The sequence below is a fragment of the Balaenoptera physalus genome (assembly GCF_965194825.1).
Source record: "Balaenoptera physalus genome assembly, chromosome: 11".
Taxonomy (NCBI): Eukaryota; Metazoa; Chordata; class Mammalia; order Artiodactyla; family Balaenopteridae; genus Balaenoptera; species Balaenoptera physalus.
Window position 1 is genome coordinate 4,878,597 of NC_138896.1, and position 23,691 is coordinate 4,902,287.

Here is a 23,691-nt window from a genome sequence, read left to right on the forward strand (position 1 = left end):
TAGTCACACAACTCTGTGAATACCCTAAAAACCATCGATTTGTAAACTGTAAGTGGGTGAATTGTGTGATGCGTAAATTACCTCAATAAAGCTATTTCACACACACACACTGACAAGGAAGCACCATCTGAAAACTCCAACTCTCTCTGTGATGACGGACACACATCACCCACTTGTGTCCCCAGTGAGGTCGGGTGAGGTCAGGTGAGGTCGGGTGAGGTCAGGTGAGGTCGGGTGAGGTCGGGTGAGGTCGGGTGAGGTCGGGTGAGGTGGGAGAGGTGCTGGGAGCAGGGAGAGCCTGCAGGTGGGGGAAGAGCTGGTGCAGGAACCAGGGGTGGGAGGAGCCCCGTGGGGGAGGAGGGCCAGAGCCCAGCAGGGCAGACGGGGCTCTACTGATGGGTCCTGAGGTCTTAACTGGTAGGTCGGCAACAAGGCAACTCCACCCCAGTTAAGGTGCGCAGGGATTTCCGGCAGGAGAGGACCTGGGGTCAGGCTGCCCGGCACTCAGTGCCCAGTTCAGGGACGTCACTGCCCAACACCCTCTCCCCTGCCAGCAAGAGAGGTGACCCTTCTATCGTCTGTCCTCGCTGCCAGGTGATCTCGTGGCTTCAGGAGAGGGAAGCCACAAAAATTAAGTACATAGATGACAGATACGTAGGTAGATAGATGATAGATAGATAGATAAATAGATAGACAGATAGATGATAGACAGGCCTTGGTTGATTCCAAGGATAGTATAATGAGGTTATCATAAGGAGTCCAGAAAAAATCATGGCTATGGCATTGACCAGGGAAAAGCAAGCGTTCCGCGCTGAGCTTGTGGTGTTCCAGGACAGCCCTGTGGGGTAATGTGATACTAGAAAAGCCGAGAGATTTGCCTAAGCCCCCATGATGGATGAGAAGCAAGCTGGGGACCCAGACCCCAACCCTGGTCTCCTGGCTCCAAGCCCAGCGTTCTGTCTTCTGGACCACACGCCCTTGGCCTTGTGTGCCACAGCCCGTCGGGGAGAAGGAAACGTGGGAGGTGTGGGGAGGAAGGTCCAGGAGAAAAGTGGACTCTTCTACAATTGGGGAAGAAAAATGTTGGTTGGGCTGAGCGTCCCTTGGGTTTGCATAGCCTGTTTTGAAAGGATCAAGTGATTCAAACGTTAGTAGCATGCTAGCACACAGTCCAAAGGTGGGCGCACCCCACTACTCGAGGACATAGGTTTGCTGGGGCATAAAGAATTGAAAAAGGGAAAAGTAGTGAACCATGCTTGCTGTACTAACCAAGTTCCAAAAGTCTGATCAATGAGATGATTCATTCACCCACACAAGAAGGGGAAGGGACACATCTCAGGAAATTTGGAATATTGAAAAACAGTATGTGAAGAAAAGAGTTCTACACATCTCCTGGGTTCCAGACAAGAAAAGACAAGGGTGATAGTCTGTTACTCGCTGGCTCAGAAGATGCATCCCTCCCTTCCTCCATCCTCCTTCCTTCTGACGGTCATTAATCGGTATTTCAGGCACTCAGCAAGCCCTGGCAACTCCACTTACCCCTGGGGGTTCAGTGGATAAGAAGCCAGAAGAGGTCCCTGCCCTCACGGCGTCATCATTCTTACCTCCTCGTCATATTTTTGTTGAGTGCTCACTACGCAGTGATCACTGAAAAAAATAAAGTCATTTCTTAATACCTACAATTTTTCTCTCCAGGAGTGTTCCCAACTTCACAGGCATTTCTTTATAATACTTACAAATTCCCATTTTCCTCCGGTAAAACTGAGGCGCAACTAAATCAAATAGAAATTAAGTGATATAACTCCCGTCAGAGAGCAAGTCAATGGTAGAAATAATAATTATAATAACAACAGCTGCAACCATAAACACAGTAAAAAGAACCCAAGTCCAATTCAGAAATTGAACTCAAATCATTATTTAAGGAAGCAAATACTAAAGAATCTGTCTATCCCCATCCTACCTCAAGACTGTATCTTAGGTCAAGTAAAACATTGTCCCATGAATTAGTCATGAAGTGGTATTGAATCTCCATAGGTAAATCATTCTAACTACAGAAAAGTGTATTTAACTACTACACTGGACCATGTCTGTTGGTGTTCCTGGGCGGGACCTTAACTCAACTGTAAGACCAGTCATGAAAATGGGGCTCCTCTTATCCTCCACATATTCTTGGATCGGGAGAAATCTTGGTTCTCAAAATGCTAACAGGTCAGGGGCAGTAACGTTCTCTGCTGTGCCTGGCACAATGCCATGGAAGGCAAGCTGTCTAGGGAACAGAAGAAATTCAAAGAGAGGCGGCTGGAAATTGCTCGCAAGGGGCTACTATTTTTCCAGGTTAGATGGGCCCAGAAAGAGCATTCTCTGTGCTCCCATAGCCCCAGGTGGCCACCTGCACTTGCATGTGCCTTCAGAGCAGAGGGAAGAGGCAACAATAGCCTACAGCCCTGGACAACTCAGAGACTGAGCTGGGTGGAAATGTTTCCCATTGCCTTATAGATCATTCCGCTCTGCCACCTTCCACGTAATTCACTCCTACAGCCTCCATAGAATACGAAACTGATGTGAGCAGGCAGAGACCCAGAGGTCCTTGGGCACGCCTTCCTTGGGCAATGCTAATGCTCTCTTTTGGAGGTCAGCCATGCATATTCTGTTATTAAGGACTCAGAAATGTGCTATAGTGAAGAAACCTGCTGGACTCTGTTTAATGCATCATTTTCAAGACTTACTTGATGGTGAAAATCTTTTTCCTCTAAAATCTATGAACATCTCTTGGAGTCTATAAAACACTGTCTGGGAAAATCCTGATTGAGTCCAAACTCCCCACTCTTCCTCTCATTTTGTACGAGGATCTCCATGAGACATACTTAGATCACAAAAGGCACACGGTAAGTGGTAACTGAGGAAAGAAAAGGTTGACAAATTAACGGGTGAATGACTCAGTGGATTTACCATAAGGTCTTACACACCCGATGGAAGCCTGGGCGGCGATGGGCCCAGAGCTTGCGGTCCTGCCTGCCTCGCCCACGTGGAGAAAGCGCAGGAGGGTCAGTGCCGCGGTCACCTCTGTGCCCAGCCAGCCTGAAGGCTGCGCTGCTTGGACGCCGGGCAGGGCACAGAAAGCACTGGAGTCCGGGGTTTAATGTGGGATCATGTCGCCTTAGACTTTGCCAGGGACGGGACTAAGGGCTTGACAGGCTGGGCCATCTGGTTGGGTCCCCTCACCTATCAAAAAAGGCATCGGATGTGTGCATAGCAGGAAGATAAAAAGGCTGTGTTTTAGGTCCACAATCCCTTATCCAGAATCCTGCAGGCAGCTGTGTTACAGAATTCCAAGATTTTCAGATTTTTAGAAAGATAATGCAGTACATCTAGCATAGCTTATGTGACACCACTTGCAGGGCCCCCAGGGCACTGCCCCATATTCAATGTTAATATTTCTGCAATGAAATATGAAGGTTCATGGTAGGTGAGATAAATAAGCCCTAAGTCTTAAGTCAGTTCAGGTCAGATTTTACTGCCAGGTGGCATCAGATATACAAACGTCTGTTGGTTTTCCCAGCTTTCTGGATGTTAGGACTGTAGATAAGCGAGGGGGAGTCTTCAGTGCGCCCCTCACAGAAGGATGCTTGCTACGAAGAGAAAAGGGTGGATAGTGAATCCGTGCAAGAAATCTAAGGACTTCTCTTTACGGAAAAAATCCCATCTCCAGTGCACCACAGTGCTCTTACTTGTAAACAAAAAATTTCCAGTGTTTCTTTTAGGATCAACTTACTTTGGACTTTGCTTTAATGTTGTTTGCTTTGATTTGGAATCCACGAAAGGGGAATCTACCCGTTTTTGCCCTTGAAAGACTCACAAGAACTTTAGACTATTTTAACTATAACGAGGAGGGGCCTGAGAAAGTGGGCTTTCCAAGACAAAGGGTCGAAGAACAAAGGTTTAATGACTTATCAGTAAACTTCTAAAGTCAGCAAAGCATCTACCGTTTTGGGTGAATGTAATGGCATAGCTGTGCCCAGTGACAATGACACAGTGACTGTTTCTCTCCTTATACGAGATTCTCTGAAGCAAATCCAGCTTTATGGCCTCGGGTTCTAACTTAGAAAGAATGGTTAAATGCAAATTATCTCCTGTTGCACTGTTCAAGGGGCCTCCAGGTTTCTTAGTCCAACAAAATCCCGACAACACAATTCTTATTTGCCTTAATAAATAAAATATGACGTACTTGGCCACAGTGCTAACCAAACAGTGACAGGCGTTCCCACTTCAAAACGGTTGTAAATATTCAATCTTTATACCGTTGGAATATCATACCAGAGGATTCTGCCTATAGACTGGCTGTAGTATATCCACTGGTGGTCAGGCAAAGTTGAAACACCAAGACTGTATCTTCTCTGCATTAGGCCATAGCTCCACTGACAAATAGAGGTAGAGATTTCACGAAACCGAACTGCAACAGAGGCTCTAAAATAATCTTTAGCCGATGCCTTTACTTCAGGTAACACTGCACCTAATTGGTCAGACACATCATGTTCACTTCTGTTTTCAGAGCCCTCCGGACATGAGAATTCAATGGTGCCTGTAACCCATCCCCTGGGTTTAAAGTCCCTGTTCACCAGTTTGTGCCAATTCAGCCCAAAATCCCAGATACTGGGCCAATTACATTCTGTCCCTGGCATCCTAGCCTCACCTGGCCACTGAGCCTTCATAACCTCAAGAAGGGAATTTGCTAAACTCATATGCGGCTGGGGATTCAGGACAATGAGTTCCTTTCCATTGATCTTTAATTCCTGAAAATGCCGAGGGTGCCAGCAGTGTCTGCGAGTGTTTCTCTCCAGATCTTCAGAAGTGAGAACCTGAGGCAGCCAGGTGGCTACAGGAAGTAATGCCAATGCTGAAGGCCACCTGCATCCAGCTCCCAGGTGGCGTTTGGTCCTAGCAGCTGGGAGGTGGCAGCAAGGGCAACCCAAGAGCCACACGCAGCCCCTTGGGCAGCCAGAGCTGACTCGTGCCCAGGGAAGGGGGATCTAACTGAAACACTCAGTGGCCAGAGGTCCCATGGTTCCCAGGAGGAGCGAGAGACACCCCTGCTCTCGGGAGGATGGTGACCCAGTGAGAAGCTCGTATGCAAAGGACGTAAAGAGTGTGTGCTGGGTGAGGGTGGGGACGAGCCCCAAGGAAGAGTCTGCCTCTGGAGGCACTGTTCAGCAGGAAGCCCACTTAAAGCCTGAGCACAGGGCCTGGCACACAGTAAGTGCTCAATAAGCACAAGTGCTCTCCTGCTTCCTGGCCTGTCCCTCCAGGCACCATATTCTGGGTCCCTATCATTTGGGTTTCCCTAGTTCAAGCACTTCTCCTGAGGAATACTTAGGTAGAAATCCTTAACTCAGAACTCTGTAGTGAAAGAATTAGTTAAAAAATGATTGGCAGGGCTTCCCTGGTGGCACAGTGGTTGAGAATCTGCCTGCCAATGCAGGGGACACGGGTTCGAGCCCTGGTCTGGGAAGATCCCACATGCCGCGGAGCAACTAGGCCCGTGAGCCACAACTACAGAGCCTGCGCGTCTGGAGCCTGTGCTCCGCAACAAGAGAGGCCGCGATAGTGAGAGGCCCGCGCACCGCGATGAAGAGTGGCCCCCGCTCGCCGCAACTAGAGAAAGCCCTCGCACAGAAACGAAGACCCAACACAGCCAAAAATAAATATAAATAAATAAATTAATTTTTAAAAAAAAATGATTGGCAATTTTAAAAAAGATTAAATCCGGGCTTCCCTGGTGGCACAGTGGTTGAGAATCTGCCTGCCGATGCAGGGGACACGGGTTCGAGCCCTGGTCTGGGAAGATTCCACATGCCGCGGAGCAGCTGGGCCCGTGAGCCACGACTACTGAGCCTGCGCATCTGGAGCCTGTGCTCTGCAACAAGAGAGGCCGCGATAGTGAGAGGCCCACGCACTGCAATGATGAGTGGCCCCCGCTTGCCACAATTAGAGAAAGCCCTCGCACAGAAACAAAGATCCAACACAGCCAAAAATAAATAAATAAATAAATAAAAATTAAAAAAAAAAAAAGATTAAATCCCCATTTATATAACATTCTTGAAATGAAATTATAGAGCCAGAGGACAGATTAGTGGTTACCAGAGGTTAAGGATGGAGAGGATATAGTAGGTGGGAGATGTCCTTGGGGATGGAACAGTTCTGTATCTTCATTGTGGAGATGGTTACAAGAATCTATAGCCAGTTTATTATGATAAAACTGCATTGAAGCACACACACACACATACACACACATACACAAATGACTGCATGTGAAACCAGTGAAATCTGAATAAGCTCTACGGATTGTACCAATGTCAATTTCCTGGTTTTGATATTATATCTAGTTCTGCAAGATGTTATCATTGAGCAAAACCGGATAATGTGTACACGGGACCTTCTTGTACATTGTTTTGCAACTTCCTGTAAACCTATAATTATTTCATAACAAAAATTTCTTGAATGACTGAATCCACATGAGTGAATTATAGATGCGATTTGCTGAACAGTTAAGGGAAGCATAAACAGATGTACAGACAAACTCCAAATAATACTCACTGTTTTGTTCTCATACTAACTTTTCACATACCCCTAACTAAAGGATTGGGAAAACACTTATCCAGGTCCATTGCTTTACAACACACTACATATTGTGGTGGCTAGGAAGAGTGCCTTCCAGAGTTGTGCAGTACACAACCTGTGCAACCCTGCCTTTAGCTAAGAACTGCAAAGAGATGTATCGCAGTCACAGATTCTTTTCTTTCATCGTCCTGGTTTCATGATCTAGTTCTGATCTCAAACTGCTCCACCTTCCCAGCCAGATTGGATTGGAATAATCACATTTTTGTACCAGCACTGATGTTCTGATTACAGAGAATTCTCAGTCTCCACTTGCTCAAATGTCAGACCTAAAAATAGAGCTTGTATTCACGTATTCGATAAATTTTCTGTTGAGGTAGAAAGACTGATTTCAGTCTCGTTGTTACTCCAGCCATGGTGAACCGTAATTCACAGATACTCCCGCAATGCTGTAGTTTAAGGCACTGCCTGCTGCTCTACTTGTTGCTCTGCAAAATGCTTTCTACCTAGAAAAGGCTTCTCTGTAGCTCTGGTATATCTAATTCCCTAACTCGCCGGCAAAAAGAGGGCTTCCAGTGCAAAAGCTACGTGCACCAAGACTCCCCACTATGCAGAAGTGGATGCTGTATTTCTTTACAAGTTGGACCATCTGCCGTGGCTGGTGTTGGGCTTGTATTGTTCATTCATTTCAATGTATTGACATGCGGGCCAGTCACAATTATGTGGTTCCCAGCAGGGCTGGTCCCCAGATGAGCCCCACACAGACTCAGTGATGGGAATTGATGGAGACAGGTGAGTAATGGACAGGGGTGAGGAACTGGTGGCAAGGGTGGTGCCGGGAAGAGGGCCGAACCGGTGAGGCGGTGCCTGAGCCAGTGACTCACAGGTTCCCCTTTGTCAGGAGGGGCGGGGCAGAGGTAGAGCTTGCCCAGGGCATGGAACCCACACCCAGCACAGGTTCTTTCCTGATCTGCTCCTCCCGCCCCCGATTTCCCATCAGACACAGGTGCAAGGGATGCACAGAGGCTGCTTCCCGAGCAGTGAGTTGGGGCAAAGCCAACAGGTGATCTCAGGGTTTGGTGCTCTCCCCGAGCTCCTGAAAGGAGGCTAGCCATGAAGGAGGCGTGAACTAGCAGGGGCGAGGCGGGGTGGTCTGCAAGCTCCAGGATCCAGATGTCTTCCTGGAGCAACTGTGATCTACACTCACGCACTATCTCACACTCACACACCCGGATTACCAATCATCACCAGCTCCCTCCACTGTCAGCCCTACTCCTTGATAGGGCCCGGGGCAGAAAAGGGTAGGGGGGGGTGCTAAAATATTCACCTTTCCCAGCCTTTAGGGAAGAAAATAAAATAGGAAGGGCGAGAAGCTGGCTGAAAAAGAAGACTCTGCCTGGACTCCACCGACCTGGCCTTGTGGGCAAAGAAAAGGCAGCATAATTTAAAGAAAAGAAGGAGGAGCAGGAGGAAAGGAAGGAGAGAAAGAAGGAGGGAAAGAGGGAGGGAGGAAGGGAGGGAGGGAGGAAAAGAAAGGAAGGAAAAGCTCCTCTCCTCCTTCACCATCAGACAAATTTGAATCCCAGCTACATCACTTACTAGCTGTGTGACCTTGGGTAAGTTTCGATACTCCTCTGTGCCTTTCCTCTCCTCATTTGTAAAATGGAGATGATGATGATGTTGATGATACTGACCTCCTAGGATTCGGGACGCAGGAACGGGCTAAACGTGGGAACGCAAAGAGAAACGCCTGGCACATAGGAAGGCCTGGTACACTCAGACAGCTCTTACAGCCTCTGGTCGGAAACCTCTTCCACTCCCAGCCCCGCAGAGATTCCGTTTCTCTGCTTCTTCCTGCGTCCAGCCCCGTCGTCAAAGCACCATCCTGGCATCTGCTTCCCGCTAGAGAGCCCCGCCTCACGATTGGACTCTGGAGGATGACGGGCTTGGATGAAATCCTCACTCCCCACACCCTTGCTTGGCCAGCACTGACCTTCCTCTGCCTGACTTCCTCACCTGCGCCCCAGGTGTGCCCCGCAGCTCAGGCCCAGCCCCCAGGACACGGGTCAAGGGTGGAAATGCCGCTCGGCAGGAACCCAGCACTTGGATGTCCCCTCTGATGCACTGGAGTCCCCAGTTTTGCCGTCCCTTCCGCTTCTTCTGCCCCCCGCATCGTGTTAGGGGGACAATGAGAGTGGTCACTAAACGGGCATTCGTTGGCTTCCCAGCTCTGGGCTAAGAATGTCTCTCCCTGTCATCCTCAAATAACCCCGGGACGTGGGATCTGCTCTCTACCCCCGGGGCCCCTCTCTGTCTTTCCCAAGTTGCTGTGAAGATCAAAAGCAATAGATGTGCCTATATGGGGAAAGAATCTAAAAAAAAAAAAGTGGATATATGTAGATGTACAACTGATTCACTTTGCTGTACACCTGAAACCAACACAACTTTGTAAATCAACTATACTCCACTAAAAATTTTAAAAATAAACGCAATAGATGTGCCATAGGAGGGAGAGACGGACGAGCATTTAATGGGGTGCCCAACCCGCCAGGTTTGCCAGAGACTAAGGGCTTTCCCAGGACACTTTCATTGCTAAGCCTGGGAGAGTCCCTGGCAAACTGGGACAGCTGGTCACTCCAAAAGTCCAGTCATCCATATCGTCCAGGACCCCAGAAGACACCTGTTTCTGCTGTAGCAGTGGCTCTGAAACTAAAGGGACCGTTTTTGAAAGGTACTTGACTTCTCTGAGCCTCAGTTTCCTCATCTGTAAAACGGGGAAACACCTCCTCACGAGACCGCCGTCGAGAAGAAAAGGTATCAGACACATTAAGCCCCTTGAACAGTGCCTGTTGCACCGTGAGCCTCTCACAGGTGTCAGCATCAAGCCCTGGAGAGGCTGCAGGCTCCTCACATCAGCCTGGGATGCAGCCCCGTCCACCACCAGCAGCACCGACCCCGGCCGCTCGCTGACTGCCCCAACTCCAGCTGCCTCGCCTGTCCACTCGCTTCCGTGGGGAGGTAAATAAGTGACATAACCTTGCCTTCCAGGGCCAGGCCCTCAGGAGACACAGGTCCTCTCCCCTCTCCACATGCACCTTTCCCCAGTCTTAGGGAAGAAGAAAAAGAGGAAGGAGAGGGCTGGCTCAAAAAGAAGACTTTGCTTGGACTCTGCCGACAGGCCTCGCGGATAAAGGCTGCATCATTTTTTTTTTTTTAAAGGAAGAGATCAGAACCAAAGACTCAGGCTGGCTGGAAAACCCCAGTCCCTCCCTCCTTCACCACCAGACAAGGAAGTCTTGGCTGAACAATGGTGGAAGGGACTTTGTTGGGTCAGGCAAAGAAGAGAGGTGACAGAAGTGCCCGGCCTCAGCACAGTGTCTGAAACGCTGGGTGCCCAGGCCACCTGACCCCGCCAGCGCTGTCTGCAGGGCTGGGGCGAGGTGAGGCAGGCTCTGCCCTTGGTTTGCACAGGGCCGGCAGCCCGGCGCCTCCGTAGAGCACCCCGTCCCACTTAGCACGACCTCTGAGCCTGGCTGGGTCCGGGGCAAACTCCACGCCACGCCCGGACGCCGGCGTCCCCACCCCTGAGCTGAGGGTGTATTTCTCTCTCCCCCTTCCAGGCCTTGGCTGTCTGGCTCCACGAAGGGGGAACCGCTCTGGCTGTGGTCTCCAAGGCCTTTATGTGAAGGTCAGCGGTTCAGATGTTGCTATTTTTTAACATTTATTAAATGCCAGCGGCATCTGAGCCCATGGAGAAAGCAGAGGTGGGCAGAATGGGCGGGCACGACTCTGTGCAGATAAACAAATGCGTGGCATTCCAGAGCTCTGAGGGACGGCGCCCCTCCAAGCCCTCGGCCGGGAGTGGCCTTGTCCACATTGTCACCTTCAGGGCCGTTCTCAGAAATTTCCACTCCAGCGCGCAGCGACAGGGCAAGCCAGAGCCTGAGGACTTCTTGGCTGTCTCTGCGGTTCATCCACCAACCCCAGCGCTGCTGGCCACGCCCCAGATGACTCGCCTGGCTGCCCAAGCTCTCCTGGCTGCTTCGGTGCATGTGCTCAATAATAAAAGAACAGCTGGAGGCAGGGAAACGGCCAAGGGTGTTCTTCCCAGGCGCCCTAGGCTGGCGCTCCACCTGTCCCTCCCCCAGGGTGACGGGGGTGGAGGATTTAGCTTGAGCCAGAAGGAAAAGGCATCGCTTTTCGGAGGGGTCCGGGGCTACAGCGGGCGGGGCCGGCAGCAGAGCTAGGGGTGCAGGGACCAGGCTCAGGATAGAGTCCATGAATCTTCCAGCTCACCTCTCCACCTGCCCCGCGGTGCGCTCACCTCCTTGGGTGCAAGGGAAACACTTGGGGCCGGGGCAGGTGTCGGAGCTGCCAGCCCCTGAGCTTCCCAGTGTGCAGACTATAGCTCTGAGTTCAAGCCCTGCTCTATCCCAGCTTGGGACAATTCATTTCCCCTCTGGACTTCGGTTTCTTCATCTGGAAAATACAGGGCTGGGGTGGGATGGTTTGCAAAGGTCCTTCGAGCTCCCCGACTCAGCACTGTGGGCAGAGCCTAGCCACGCACGCCCCCCGCAGGAGCAGGGGGCCCCCTTTCCGGCGGGGAACCGATGCGGAGGATGAGGATGCGACGAGAGGCTGCCTGCGGGATCCTCCCGTGAGAAATGCTCCTCCACATCTCCCATCTCATTACTCACTCGCGTGGCCTTGCCAGATCTGCTGGGTTTGGCACTGGCGGCCTCCACCCACCAGCACACATCCTCGTTCACTTTCCAGTGACTCACAGCCCTGGGGACAGGGTGCCCCGGAGCACAGCTGCAAGTCAGTGCCCATCGCCCCTTCCCCGGGAGCCACGGCTGGGAGCTGCCTGCCGGGTTGTCAGCTGTTGCTGAGCCCAAGATGCTCCTTGAGTTACAAAACGGAGAGGACATGGAAATTGAAACAGGAGAAGCAGCGAGCAGGGCCAGAGGGCTCCCGGGGCAGCTATGGAAAGACAACCCAGCCAGAGTGACCACATTATTTATTGGTTCTCTCGGGGAGACGTATATGGTTAGGAAAAGAACACCTTCACATCACGAGACACGGCAGCGCTGCTTTTTCGTGGCTCACCGAGGCACCACCAAACTTGCTCAAGACGGTTGCCAGGCTTGCATGTCAGCAACACGGTTATTTTTCCCAAGCGCTTCACAGGATGTGGGGTGCAGAGGCACGGCGTTCCATGTGGCCCCAGGGTGGGAGGTGCCCCAGGGAAGGGGAGGGTCTTCCCCAGGGCCACCCAGCCCGGCCGCTCAGCGAGCAGGTGGCATTCCCAGAGCCTCTGCCCAGGGAAGAGATTAGAGCAGCCACGGCCCCGGGATATTTTCAGAAACAAAGGGAATTAGTGCCCCCTCCTCCACCTCACCACCAAAAGCCCAAAGCATTCCCACCACCTTGCAAACTATCAGCCTGGACCTCGGGGAGGAGAAGGGCTGGGGGCGAGGCTGCATGGGGGAGGAGGAGGATTGGCTGGCCAATCGGAAGTGATGCCACGTGGCCACAGCTAAAACAACCCTCTGCTGTGGAGTCCTGGGGCATAAATGCCGCGTCAGTGGCCAGGCTGGGGAGTGGGTTTCACCAGGTTGGATGGAGTGGCCGCTTTCCTGGAAACCAGGCTTCTGGTTGTTAGGGCTGATAAGGCAGGCGGGGAAATGCTACCCCTGGCGTTCATGGGAAAACATTTTGACATTGAAGAAGAGCTGGGACATGTTAACTGTTGAGAAAAAGCAGAGCCATCCTGGCTTAGTGGCTGCAGCTACCAAGCCCTGCGGAGACTCGGATCACCCACTCGGGGTGCCGCGGGCCAAGGAATCCTAAGGTGCATGCTCCAGAGACTGCAGGATGGAAATCCCCAAAAGGACACACCACCTAACGTGGCACCAGTGCACCCTGTCTTGCCCCAGGGTCCCCAAGGACCCGGCCTCCACTCTGCATGGCCGTGGCCCTTGCACCACACGGCAGCCAGCTGCCCTGGGACGTGACTCCAGGCCCCATCAGCCGGGCACTGGGCATGTGCTGATGTGGCAGCACCCAAGGCTGCTGCTAATGAGGGAAGGGTAGCCCGGGGCAATGAGGGGTGATCTGCAGCCGGGCTCAGGAAGACCCTAACTGGGACACGGTGTGCACCGGCCAATGTGGCCAGAAGGGCAGCGGCCTTGGAATCTCACTGTTTGCAATTCTCTGCTGGGGGTTGGGGTCATGGGGCATCCTGCAAAAGGAAATGGTTTTGGTGACTCAGGAAACAAAGTCCTTTGGCCGAGAGCCAGGGCCAGCCTGACTTATACTGACTTCTGCCCTATAACAAGCAGCATTGTAAGTAGGTGCCTTTACATTTCTTCGAATCCACTTGAGTACAACTCCCCTGGGACGTGCAGAGCTCGGGCCCTCGATTGGGAGACCCGAATGCCCACCACCTCCTGCCTGTTCCAAGACAGCTCTGCACCCTCCCACACAACTAATGATTTTAGTTTTTCTCTGATACCACCTGTAGGTATGCGCAAGCCCTCAGCAGAGGATGAGAGCGAGCCCTGCGCTCAGGGCTCATCCTAAAGGCCTCATTCTGGATGGCGAGATCCAGAAGCCACTGTGGGTGGAGTCGCCCCCGCCCCATGCCACCCCCCGACCAACGGTCCTGCCCCGTGAGTTGTCCTGGGAGCCCTGATGCGCAGTTCGTTTCCCCTCTGCAGCACCTACATCTGCTGCAACCACGGAAGTGAAAGCCAGTGGGCCCCCACGACTTCTCTGTGATTCTCGAATCACCACCAATGCTCCCCAGAGAACTGATCGCACTGCAGAGGAGCGTGGGAATAACGGAGGGGGGAGAGAGAAAGGGAGGGTCTGAAGAGACGGGACAGGAAAGTGGGGACGTAGAGGTGAGGCAGAGGAGCGGCCACTGGACAGGAGCCCATCGGGACGCATGTGGGGAACGATGGAAAACACAAAGTCCGATGAATCTCAATTTTAAAAAAAGATTTAGAAGAAAGTGGGAAAAGATTGAAAAGTTGAAGGGGAAACGTTTTGGTCAGTTGGAAACAAGGCAATACAGACAGTCCTCGACGTAGAATGGTTCATTAACGATTTTTCGACTTGGTGCAAAAGCAATATGAATTCAATAGAAACTGTACTCTGATTTTTGACTTTTGATCTTTTCTTCAATCCTGAATGGTCACAATTCCTTCTTTGCTGCCTAAGGCCATTTTTTTAATCCTATCTACTTCCTAGGCAAAGGTTTTATTGAAATTTGGCTGGTAAGCATCGATTTTTCCTAATGTTGATTGGGTGTTATTAGAAATTAATCAGAAGTTATTGCACTTTAGGGACTTCCCTGGCGGTCCAGTGCTTAAGACTCCGTGCTTCCACCGCAGGGGTCGCGGGTTCGATGCCTGGTCGGGGAACTAAGATCCCCCAAGCCACATGCCGCTCACAGCGCGGCCAAAAAAAAAAAAGTTATTGCACTTTATACTTTTAACAAATGGCTTCAAAACCCATTGAGATTTCTCATTTGAGGAAAAAAAAGGGGCAAAATAAAAATTCTTTTTCCATACTTTTAAAGAATGCCGGAATGAGGTTTTATATTTAACAGACGTCATTTCCAGCTGAAAGAAAAAAGGAAGGAGGGAGAGAGGAAGGGAAAAGAGAAGAAAATGGCAAGCACTGGAAATAGTCTGAAAGATCTGTTTTTAACATGCTTTCTCCACAACATTTGAAAATCAATTATTCTTTCACGCACTGTTAAAGTGTCCCTTTTACTTTGAAAGTACATATTAGAATGTTCTTAATTTCTCAAGATTATTTTCTACACAGCTTATGACTGAGAGCCACTTAACCAGACACAAAAAGTCAGAAATTCTGGAGCCTGTGTCTTTAGGATCAACAGCCAGCTCTTTGCCTTGAGCAAACCTCTTTGGAAAAAATACCTTGCATCCACTTCTCATTTCATTAAAAGTATCATAAAGACGCTGCTTTTTAGAAGCCAGTCTTATGAGCATTTAGCCGCGTGGATGTTTGGCAGCAAACGTGAGTGCAAATGTCACCGCCAGCCTCAGCACTCAGCACTCCCCACAGGCGCCTGGGGTCCCGTGTGCAGCCGCGACAGCTCACAGACCCAGGGAGGCGACCAGTGTTAATCCATGTATTTCATACCAATCGATCCTAATGTATTCCATCATCTGGGTTTAAAATACGTATAAATAGAAGTTCTAAAGTTGTTCACCCATGACACCCTCAGGGGGCTGTGCCCACCCTTTGGAGACCACATGCACAGGGGAGCAGCACGGGGAAGTAGGGGCAGAGGGCTCCAGAGAGCCTCCTGCCCATCCCCCCCGCGCCCCTCTCTCTGTCTCCCTCCCCCCTCCCTCTCCCTCTCCCATGGGAGGATACAGCAAGGAAGTGGCTGTCTACACACCAGGTAGAGGGTCATGACCAGACCATGAATCAGCTGGTACCTTGATCTTGGACTTCCAGCCTCCAGAACTGTGAGAAATGACTGTCTGTTGTTGAAGCCCCCCGTCTATGGTATGTGTGTTACAGACGTCCAAATAAGAGCGCCCACTTGCCAAGGTCGGTTAGAAAGGCCAGGGTTCGACAATATTCACGCCCTACCACCCTATAGCACATGGTAATCCCAGGGGTCACCTGCTTCAGAAAAACGGGAAAGAACCTTTTCTTCAATGCTGACTGGTCACAATTCCGTCTTCGCTGCCCAGGGCCACTGCCAGGGGCGGGTGCTCTGTCCCTGGGCAGGCTGCAAAGATGCCCCTCACAGCTTTCTCCTCCTTTGCCAGTGTTCCCAACGCCACAGGGCCTGGTGGCCAAACTCACTGTCACGTCCACCCCAGGTCCTCACGAGCGCGGTGAAGGAACGGAACACGCTGGCCCAGGACCCATGAATCCTGGCCGTTCTCCCCCCGGTGTATCTACGGCCTCCGGCATACAGCCCGCACCTCTCCAGGGAATCCACACTCTTGCCCCTGCACGATCTCGGGACGTGAGAGGGGATTTGCCTTCAGGTACCAAAAGAGCAGAGAACACAGCTCCGCAAGAGAGGGCTGCTGGGTTTTCCCTACGGAAAAGAAGAAACCACCCTTCCTTTGCCACCATGTTCCCTGAGGAAGGAGAGAACGCCATATAAAATGAAATACCGCCATTCCACAGCTGAGATGGCAACAGCCCTAAAAACACAATTTGTCTTTCAGAAGAATTACCTAGGATGTAAAGTGTGCATTTGTTGATGTTCTGGCTTCGAGAAAAAGAAACCAACTCATCCTAGCTTCAACACAAAGTGGGCATTTTTCTTAAGCAAATGGGTATCTTGTCAAATGTATGCAGCCAGGCTTCTGAGAAGATTGGGACCAGAATCTGGGAGGCTGCCAAAGCCACAGCGGGAATTCTGTGTCCCTCACCTACGCTTTGCATTGCACACCTGCCTCATCTGTTCTCTGCAGACTGAGCTGCCTTTGCTCCCCAGAATACATGGCAGAAGGTGTCAGAGCTCCCAAGTGCATGCTTCAGTCCCCAGACGGGGAAAGATCGGTCTCTCAATCTCTCTCCCTCTCTCTCCTCTCTCTTCTCCACTCCCCTCCCCCAACCCATCCATCCCAACCAATCACCCATCCCAACCAGGGGAAGGGATTCTGACGGGCCCAGCTGGTCTCTCTCCCTGGTCCATCAGGTGGCCAGGAGGACAGGACAGGCTTATACGGCACAGACATGGCACCAAGAGCCCAAACTTAGAGTTTAAAAGGGCGGTGGGGGGGGGCGGGGGGAGGCTAAGGATGGCATCTTGCCGGGATCCCCCAGAAGCTGTGCTGAGGTAAGGATTACAGTGCAAGGAGGTTACCTGGCAGGCGGAAGCAGAGCCCGGAGCACAGCGAAGTGTCTGAGGTCCAAAGGGCGAGGCTGGGCCCTGACAACTTCTGCTACAGCCGTGGTTGTGCAGGAGGGGACGTCATGGGGACCAACCCGAGCCCCCGTGGCAACCATGGCTTTGCTGCTTCCTAACACGTTTGTCTTTGTCATCAGGAGGAAGAAAACGGGGCCTCTGAGAAGCCACAGAAGGACGTCCCAGGGCTGCATCACATGGGAACACGGGGAGCAAGAGGTGCCATCAGAACAGGAGAGGGGTTGAAAGGCCTTCCCACAACAGCTTGAGGCTATTAAACAAAAGGGAGGGCTTCCCTGGTGGCGCAGTGGTTAAGAATCCGCCTGCCAATGCAGGGGACACGGGTTCGAGCCCTGGTCTGGGAAGATCCCACATGCCGCGGAGCAACTGAGCCCGTGAGCCACAACTACTGAGCCTGCGCGTCTGGAGCCTGTGCTCCGCGACAAGAGAGGCCGCGATAGTGAGAGGCCCGTGCACCGCGATGAAGAGTGCCCCCCCCCCCCCCGCTCGCCGCAAGTGGAGAAAGCCCTCGCACAGAAACGAAGACCCAACACAGCTGTAAATAAATAAATAAATAAATTTATAAAAAAAACAAAAGGGAAAACCTCCAGACTAACTCCACTGAACCTCAGTCATTCAATGGGACAAAACCTTAACACACACCTCAGTGCTTTGTGAGGCTCACGCATGTGTGTATACACGTAGGGGCGTATGTGTGTGTGTGTGTGTGTGTGTGTGTGTGTGTCTTATATTTAACGCAGCTTTTTTTGTTTTCTGACTGCCTGACACTGTAGAGCTTTTCACATGGGGTTCCAAAGTTCTGGTTCTCCACAGAAATATATCAATGATTCCACAAAAACAAGTATCTTCTGACAATCAGTGATGATTTAACCCACCTGGGCATCTTTCATTGCAGGGCTCTTGTCCATTTTACATTTTTGCGCTCAGTGGAAAGTTTCCACTGAAGCAGGTGACAGAGTGGATTTGTTATAGCGGCCAATTTTAAGGGGAACGGGGGGAGGAGAAATCAAGTAGCCCCAGGAAGGTTTATGGCTCAACGCTCTTCTCATTTTCCTGGAGCAGGTATATCGGGACTGCATCACTTTTCTCAAGTGGTGAGAAAACCAGCAGTATTGGCTTTTTTTTTTTTTTGTCACACCGCACAGCATGCGGGATCTTAGTTCCCCAACCAGGGATGGAACCCATGCCCCCTGCAGTGGAAGCACGGGGTCTTAACCACTGGACCGCCAGGGAAGTCCCAGTATTGGCATGAAGATAATGATAGCAGGAAAACAACTTGACGTTTCTTTTTGATTTAGCTGCATCAAATATTAACAATATAGTAATGGTTAAATAATGATTAAATACTCTACACGTGTGTAATGAGTAAGTACTCCGGATGTGTGATCTAAAGAATTTACCTGGCACAGAGAGCCCAAGGTAACACAGATAAAACATGCTGATGGAGCCTTGACCTGAACACAAAGAAGGCCCGGCCCCAGAGGCTGTGGCCTTAACCACTGCACTGCACTGCTTGCAATTGCCATACCTCCTGAGGCTTTCCTACAGCTTCATCTTTGGTAGATACCAGATGTAGAACATTTAATATTTCAAAATCGGAAACTTTAAAAGCGTGGTCTTCTCGAACCATAGAATTTCAGAGTCGACAGAAATACCGAACTGAGCTCACTCAATATAACTGCCACTGGTGAGAAAACTGTTGTCTGGATGTGTGCGCGACGGCGCCCCTGAAGATCAGCTTTTCATGAACGTAAGCAGGGTCGGGCAGAGCAAAGATCACCCACCAAACAGGGGTGGGAAGGGGCTGGTAGACTTTCGGCATTGGACTGATGGGAAGCGTCAGCTCCTAGGAGAGCCCTCGCTGTCTCGAAAAAGAGTCACTACAGAAGCCAGCTGTAGTACAAGCACAGGGGGTTGGTTTGAGGCTCTCCTAATTAGCTGCACAAACCTTCCCTAACTTCCCCCAAAAGGCAGATGTCTAGACTGTGGGATCACCTCGGCATTACCTCCTTTCCCCTCCCCCTGCGATCCCGTTAGTCTGAGTCAGTCAATCAGGATGTGCTGCCCTGGCTGAGGGAGGCCACGTGGGCCGGGCCAGGCCCAGGGGACCCTGTCTCCTGTGAACGCTGAGCAGCGCAGCAGGAGGTTGGGAACCGACTGAAGCTGGAAAGGAGGTCTCTGCGATACGGCTGCTCTCTTCCTGCCTGGAGCTCAGCCCTGGAGATGCCACAGGGAGCCGGAAGGTGGATTTCATATGACGTGAAATCGGTGAGAAGCCCTTGGTCAGGTTCTAAAGAAGGAGAGGGAGATGGGCAGACAGCAGTACAGGCAGAAGGTGGCTGGGCGCACGGATGGGCAAGTAAGCGTCCTTACCTACACTTCCTCCCATCCCTCCCCAGCCCCTACGTGTACCACTGCTCACACGGGGAGAAAAAACCCAGCTAACCCGGGCCTGGCTGCAGACCACAGGGTTGCAGACACTACATCAAAAAGGACAGCAGAGGCAGACAGGTCCTCCGATCACCCCGTGTCCTTCTTTCTGCCCCTCCCGTCACTTCTCAAGCATTAGGTGGTTGCGACCAAAGGCGGCAAGCTGGTTCTAAGAAAGCAGACCACCAGGCGGGAGTATAAGAGGGATAAACTTGTGTTAACCACTGAGGTTCCTGCTCTCTCCCTGAGACCCTGACCCTGACTCCACCACCCCGCCCTCCGAGTCACACACCCATTTCCTCTGGTCCAGGAGTGGACGTTCTAGGGCCTGAGCTAAAGACCCTCCCCTGAGGTTCATGTTACCAGCTGAGGCAAGAGTACCAACTCGAAGGGAATGATAACGGGGGCGCGACTGCGATAAAAGGAAACATTGGTGCTCGATGAATTCACAATAGTGAACCAGGGGAAAAAAGAACTTAAAAATAAGCGTCAGGGGCTTCCCTGGTGGCGCAGTGGTTAAGAATCTGCCTGCCAATGCAAGGGACACGGGTTCGATCCCTGGTCCAGGAAGATCCCACATGCCGTGGAGCAACTAAGCCCATGCACCACAACTACTGAGCCTGAGCACTAGAGCCCACAAGCCACAACTACTGAGCCCACATGCCACAACTACTGAAGCCTGCTCACCTAGAGCCCGTGCTCCACAAAAAGAGAAGCCACAGCAATGAGAAGCCTGTGCACCGCAACAAAGAGTAGCCCCTGCTCACCACAACTAGAGAAAGTCCACGCACAGCAACGAAGACCCAACACAGCCAAAAATAAAAAAATAAAATAAATAAATTTTTTTAAAAAAAATAAATAAATAAGCATCAGGTTTTCCCTCAAACAGATAAAGGAGACTTTGGTCACGTAAGTAAGTACAGTTGACCCTTGAACAAAACGGGTTTGAACTGCGAGGACCCACTTATACGTGGATGATTTTTCAACAGTAAATACTACAGAACTACACGATCTATGGATCCGGAACCGCGGGTACAGAGGAGGACGCGCTATAAAGTTCCAGGTGGATTTTCAAATGGTGGAAGTAGGGCCACCCCTAACCCCCGCGTTGTTCCAGGGTCAAGTGTAGGCACAAACGGAAACCACGCAGAGATACTGGATGTTACAGATAAAGAAGGGAAGAGCAGTAATGAAGAGCAGTAGCTGGAGTGAAGAACCGAAGGGCCTGGTCTTCCAGGAGAGCAGTGACGTGGAGTGTGTACACCCTTGGCCCAGACGTCCCGTTCTAGGGTGTATGTTGCACATCAGTTTCCCCCAAAAGGTACCTGATGCGAAGAACCACCAGAGGGGCTTGTTAAACCTACAGAAGCAGACTCTCCTCTGGAGAAGGCCCGAGAATCTGCATGTTTAATAAGCAACACCACCCCCCCGTCTCCCCACAAAGGGATCATGACAACCAGCCAAGTCTTCAGTCCTAGACAAAGTCTCTCCCACGTCAACAGGGCTCACACATGAGAATGCTCACCACAGCCAGCCCGTTAGTGCGGGGCTGGAGACAAAGCCAGGTGACCGTCTCCAGGGCAGTGGACTGCGGAACCCGCAGGATGATTCTGTGAAACACGACGTGCAGCTCAGAACCGTGAACTAAGTGTACAGCCCGGAGAGGCCCGTAGAAACACTTTTATTGATCAAAAAGGCAAGCATCAGAACACTATCCGCCATGTAAAGCCAATTACATACATTTTAAATACGCACAGACACGTAGACCAAAGACTCTGTGTATTTTATATACATGTATATACCTATGAATCCCGAACATAAATCGAGCACATTTAGGGTAGTTGTCTGTGGGGAGGAGAGTGGGACTCACAGATCAAATAAGGAAAATGTATTAAAAAAGCAAGACGGGGTCCTTGCCCAGACCTGTGGGGTCAGGTGCCTCAGACAGAGTAGGCTTGAGTCTAATCTCTGCAACTATCTGAGCTTACCAGAAAAACCCCAAATTTCTTACTTTCAAAGCCAAGTTGACTCATTCCTGCAGCAGCATTCAGACAAGACATTACTCCCTCCTACCCGGACTGCCTAACCCTGCCTGGGTTTCTGTCCCTCAAAAGGTGTGGCTATCCGTATATCCATCAATTCTGGGAGCTCCCCATATCTTTCCAATAATACCTATTTTTCCCCATTAAGGCGGCAGAATCAGCTTCTGTTCCCTGCCACCAAAGACCCCAATACGTCCTCAGTGAGTGTGTCCCTGGGGGACGGTGGAGAACCCGCTCGGTGAACAGACTTCTGCGCTGAGAGATTCAGTGGCCACTCACTTCTGCGTCCCGTGTCTAAGCTGCTCTGCCCCCAGGGCCATGGCCTATGAGGGAGAGGCAAGAACACATAGGTCGTGCTTCAGGGGACGTTCACATCCTCCACACCTAGCAGGGTGCCTGCACACGGTAAGGTTGATAAATGCCTTGTGAATTGATGACTTCATGGATAAAAAACAAATAAGCAAGCTTACAATGGCTGCTGTTGTCAACTGGCTGTTTTACAGAATCTCATTTCCACCCCGCAGCTGTTGTTGTGTTAGGAACCTTGGCATAACTGCAGGCCTTTGGTGAGTATCTTCGCTGGACCAGATCACTGTGGATTAGCTACCTTCAGGGTCAGCTTCGTGGGCAACTGTCCTGTGCACTCACGCAGGTCCCACACGCTCAGAGGTCTCTGCACTTATTAACACTCTGCCTTCACCATCTGGAAATTCCTTTCTAACGTTTCAACGAAGGGGCCCACATTTTCATTGTGCACTGGGTCCTGGCCAGCGCCAGCCTCAATCATGCAGCACACACCTGCAAATAGGAAACGCGAAGAAACTGAAATCTCACCACTGAACTACAGAGCGGCCCGACATTCATAACGATAACTTTCAGTGGCCAAGGAATTTCTCTTCCAAGGACAGTGCCCGTCAGGTCACGGCCTTTCCTTTTCACTTCTCCTGCACCTCCACCGAGTCCTCGGCTAGGAGCACGTACCCAGCCGTGCAGAGAGCGAACTTTACGGAAATTTTGGGCACAGACTGCACGCACGAAGATAAGTTGAGCGCAGTCTCCCTGCGCAGCGTAGCTGGAACTGTCACTGGGTTTCCGCAGATATTTTCCATTCCATTTTCTGGAAGAGAGCTGGTGTAATGTTTTGGAAAGAACATGGGTTTGGGAGTTAGGGGAAGCTCAATTTGAATCTTCCTTTTTCATTTAGTTATATAAATTTGGGCATGCTACTTGATTTCTTGGAACGTTAAAATTTCATCTTTGAAGTAGGAACAATTACCAAAGTGCTGGGAGAAGTAGTTTGAGATTTTTTTTTTTGAGAAAGGAAAGGAGGAAGGAAGAGACGGAGGGAAGGAGGGAGGGAGGGAGGGAAAGAAAGAAAGGAGAAGCGGCTTCCTCCTGAGCACCTAGCATAGTGTCTGAAGTGTTGTTAGAAATGGGAACTTTCTTCCTCTGTCTCCTTTTACTCTCATTTCAAAAGGCAGCTCTCTGGGGCCCTCTGGATTTAACATCATTTTTTCTCTAGTCCCCAGACACCTTGAGTCCATTCTTGGACAAGCCCTAAAACTATGCAGGACAGAGGATATTCTCATTTGATCAGAATCCGCCTTTCCTGGCCCGTATTCTGATCCCACACAAATATTCAAGAGAAGTTTTCTGACTTCTTTAATGACTCTGCCTGCATCCTGAACTCATTTTTCTCAATGTTCCCAATTATTCTTACGCATCTCATACCCTCCCCCAATAATCCCGTCCTACCACCCACAGCTCCCCAAGCCACACCTCCCTCAATTCTCTCCTGGGTGGCAAGAACACATTCTCATTTCCTGACCTCCCTGACGCCTGGGGACAAACACTAGCATGGAAAAGCACAGGGACATTTTGATAAGCGCAGCTCTAGTCTGATAGCAGCTCCCCATTCACCTGTATTCAGGGGAGGTAGAAAATACTGCACTCTATATATAGAGTAACCACGTCTCGGTTTTGAATTCCTACGTGCCGTTGACCTGGATCCTATCACCTTGTCATACATCCTTTGCTCTAAAGAGAAAAGTCACAACATTCACCCACCCCCCGGGGGCCTCAGAGAACAACCAGTAAATTGTTAGGAGTGAATGGTGTTCTTTTTATTATGTATTCGCTCTTCCAGGAAAAACCAGTTATTCTATCATGAGCTACCCCCTTACAAGCAATTTAAAAAGGAGGGAGTACAGGGAAGGCGAGATAAGAAGAAATTTCTAGACTAGAAAGAAATAAATGATTAGTTTGTACCCAGTTTACAATTTCATGTACCCTTGAGCAAAACGAAATTCAACCCATTCCCAAAGATATGCGAATCCTTTGAAATAACGTGGTCTACAAGGAAGGAGCCGACAATGGTTTTTCAGTTAATAAAATGTCAAAGCCTGCTTTCGCTGAAGTATGAAACTGACTCTGGAGTATTATTTCAGTTTCCAGATGTTGGTAATGAGGGTCCCTGGGAACCTGCTGTCTGAGGGAAGACATCCTTCAATCTGGAAATAGACTGTTATTACGAGCAATGTGCTCAGTGTATCTATTAAAAGTTGTCTTACGTATCACTCAGCTTCTTTTCTCCCCAGCTAAATACCAGCAGCTGTGTCTGCTGACTAAGCACACCTTCAATCAGAAAGTCAGACTGGGCCTTGGAGAAAT

The 23,691-nt window shown here is 50.7% G+C and overlaps 1 protein-coding gene and 1 long non-coding RNA gene across 3 annotated transcripts in view; one reads left to right on the top strand and one right to left on the bottom strand.

The window, feature by feature from the left end:
* Positions 1 to 23,691, bottom strand: part of LOC309637967 (uncharacterized protein) — an 88,867-nt gene that overhangs the window by 33,367 nt on the left and 31,809 nt on the right. Inside the window, exon 3 of one of the 2 annotated variants that reach the window (XM_082413423.1) lies at positions 19,833 to 22,149. The exons of the other annotated variant lie outside the window; for it this stretch is intronic. Coding sequence (XP_082269549.1) covers positions 21,805 to 22,149 — 345 coding nt within the window. The 3' untranslated portion in view covers positions 19,833 to 21,804. Of the gene's footprint in view, positions 1 to 19,832; positions 22,150 to 23,691 lie in introns of those variants that run through there. 2 annotated transcript variants of the gene reach the window in all.
* On the top strand, positions 101 to 16,810 carry LOC309638528. Its single transcript, XR_014251184.1, has 3 exons — positions 101 to 189; positions 260 to 12,466; positions 16,669 to 16,810. It is a non-coding gene; the product is annotated as an uncharacterized lncRNA (long non-coding RNA).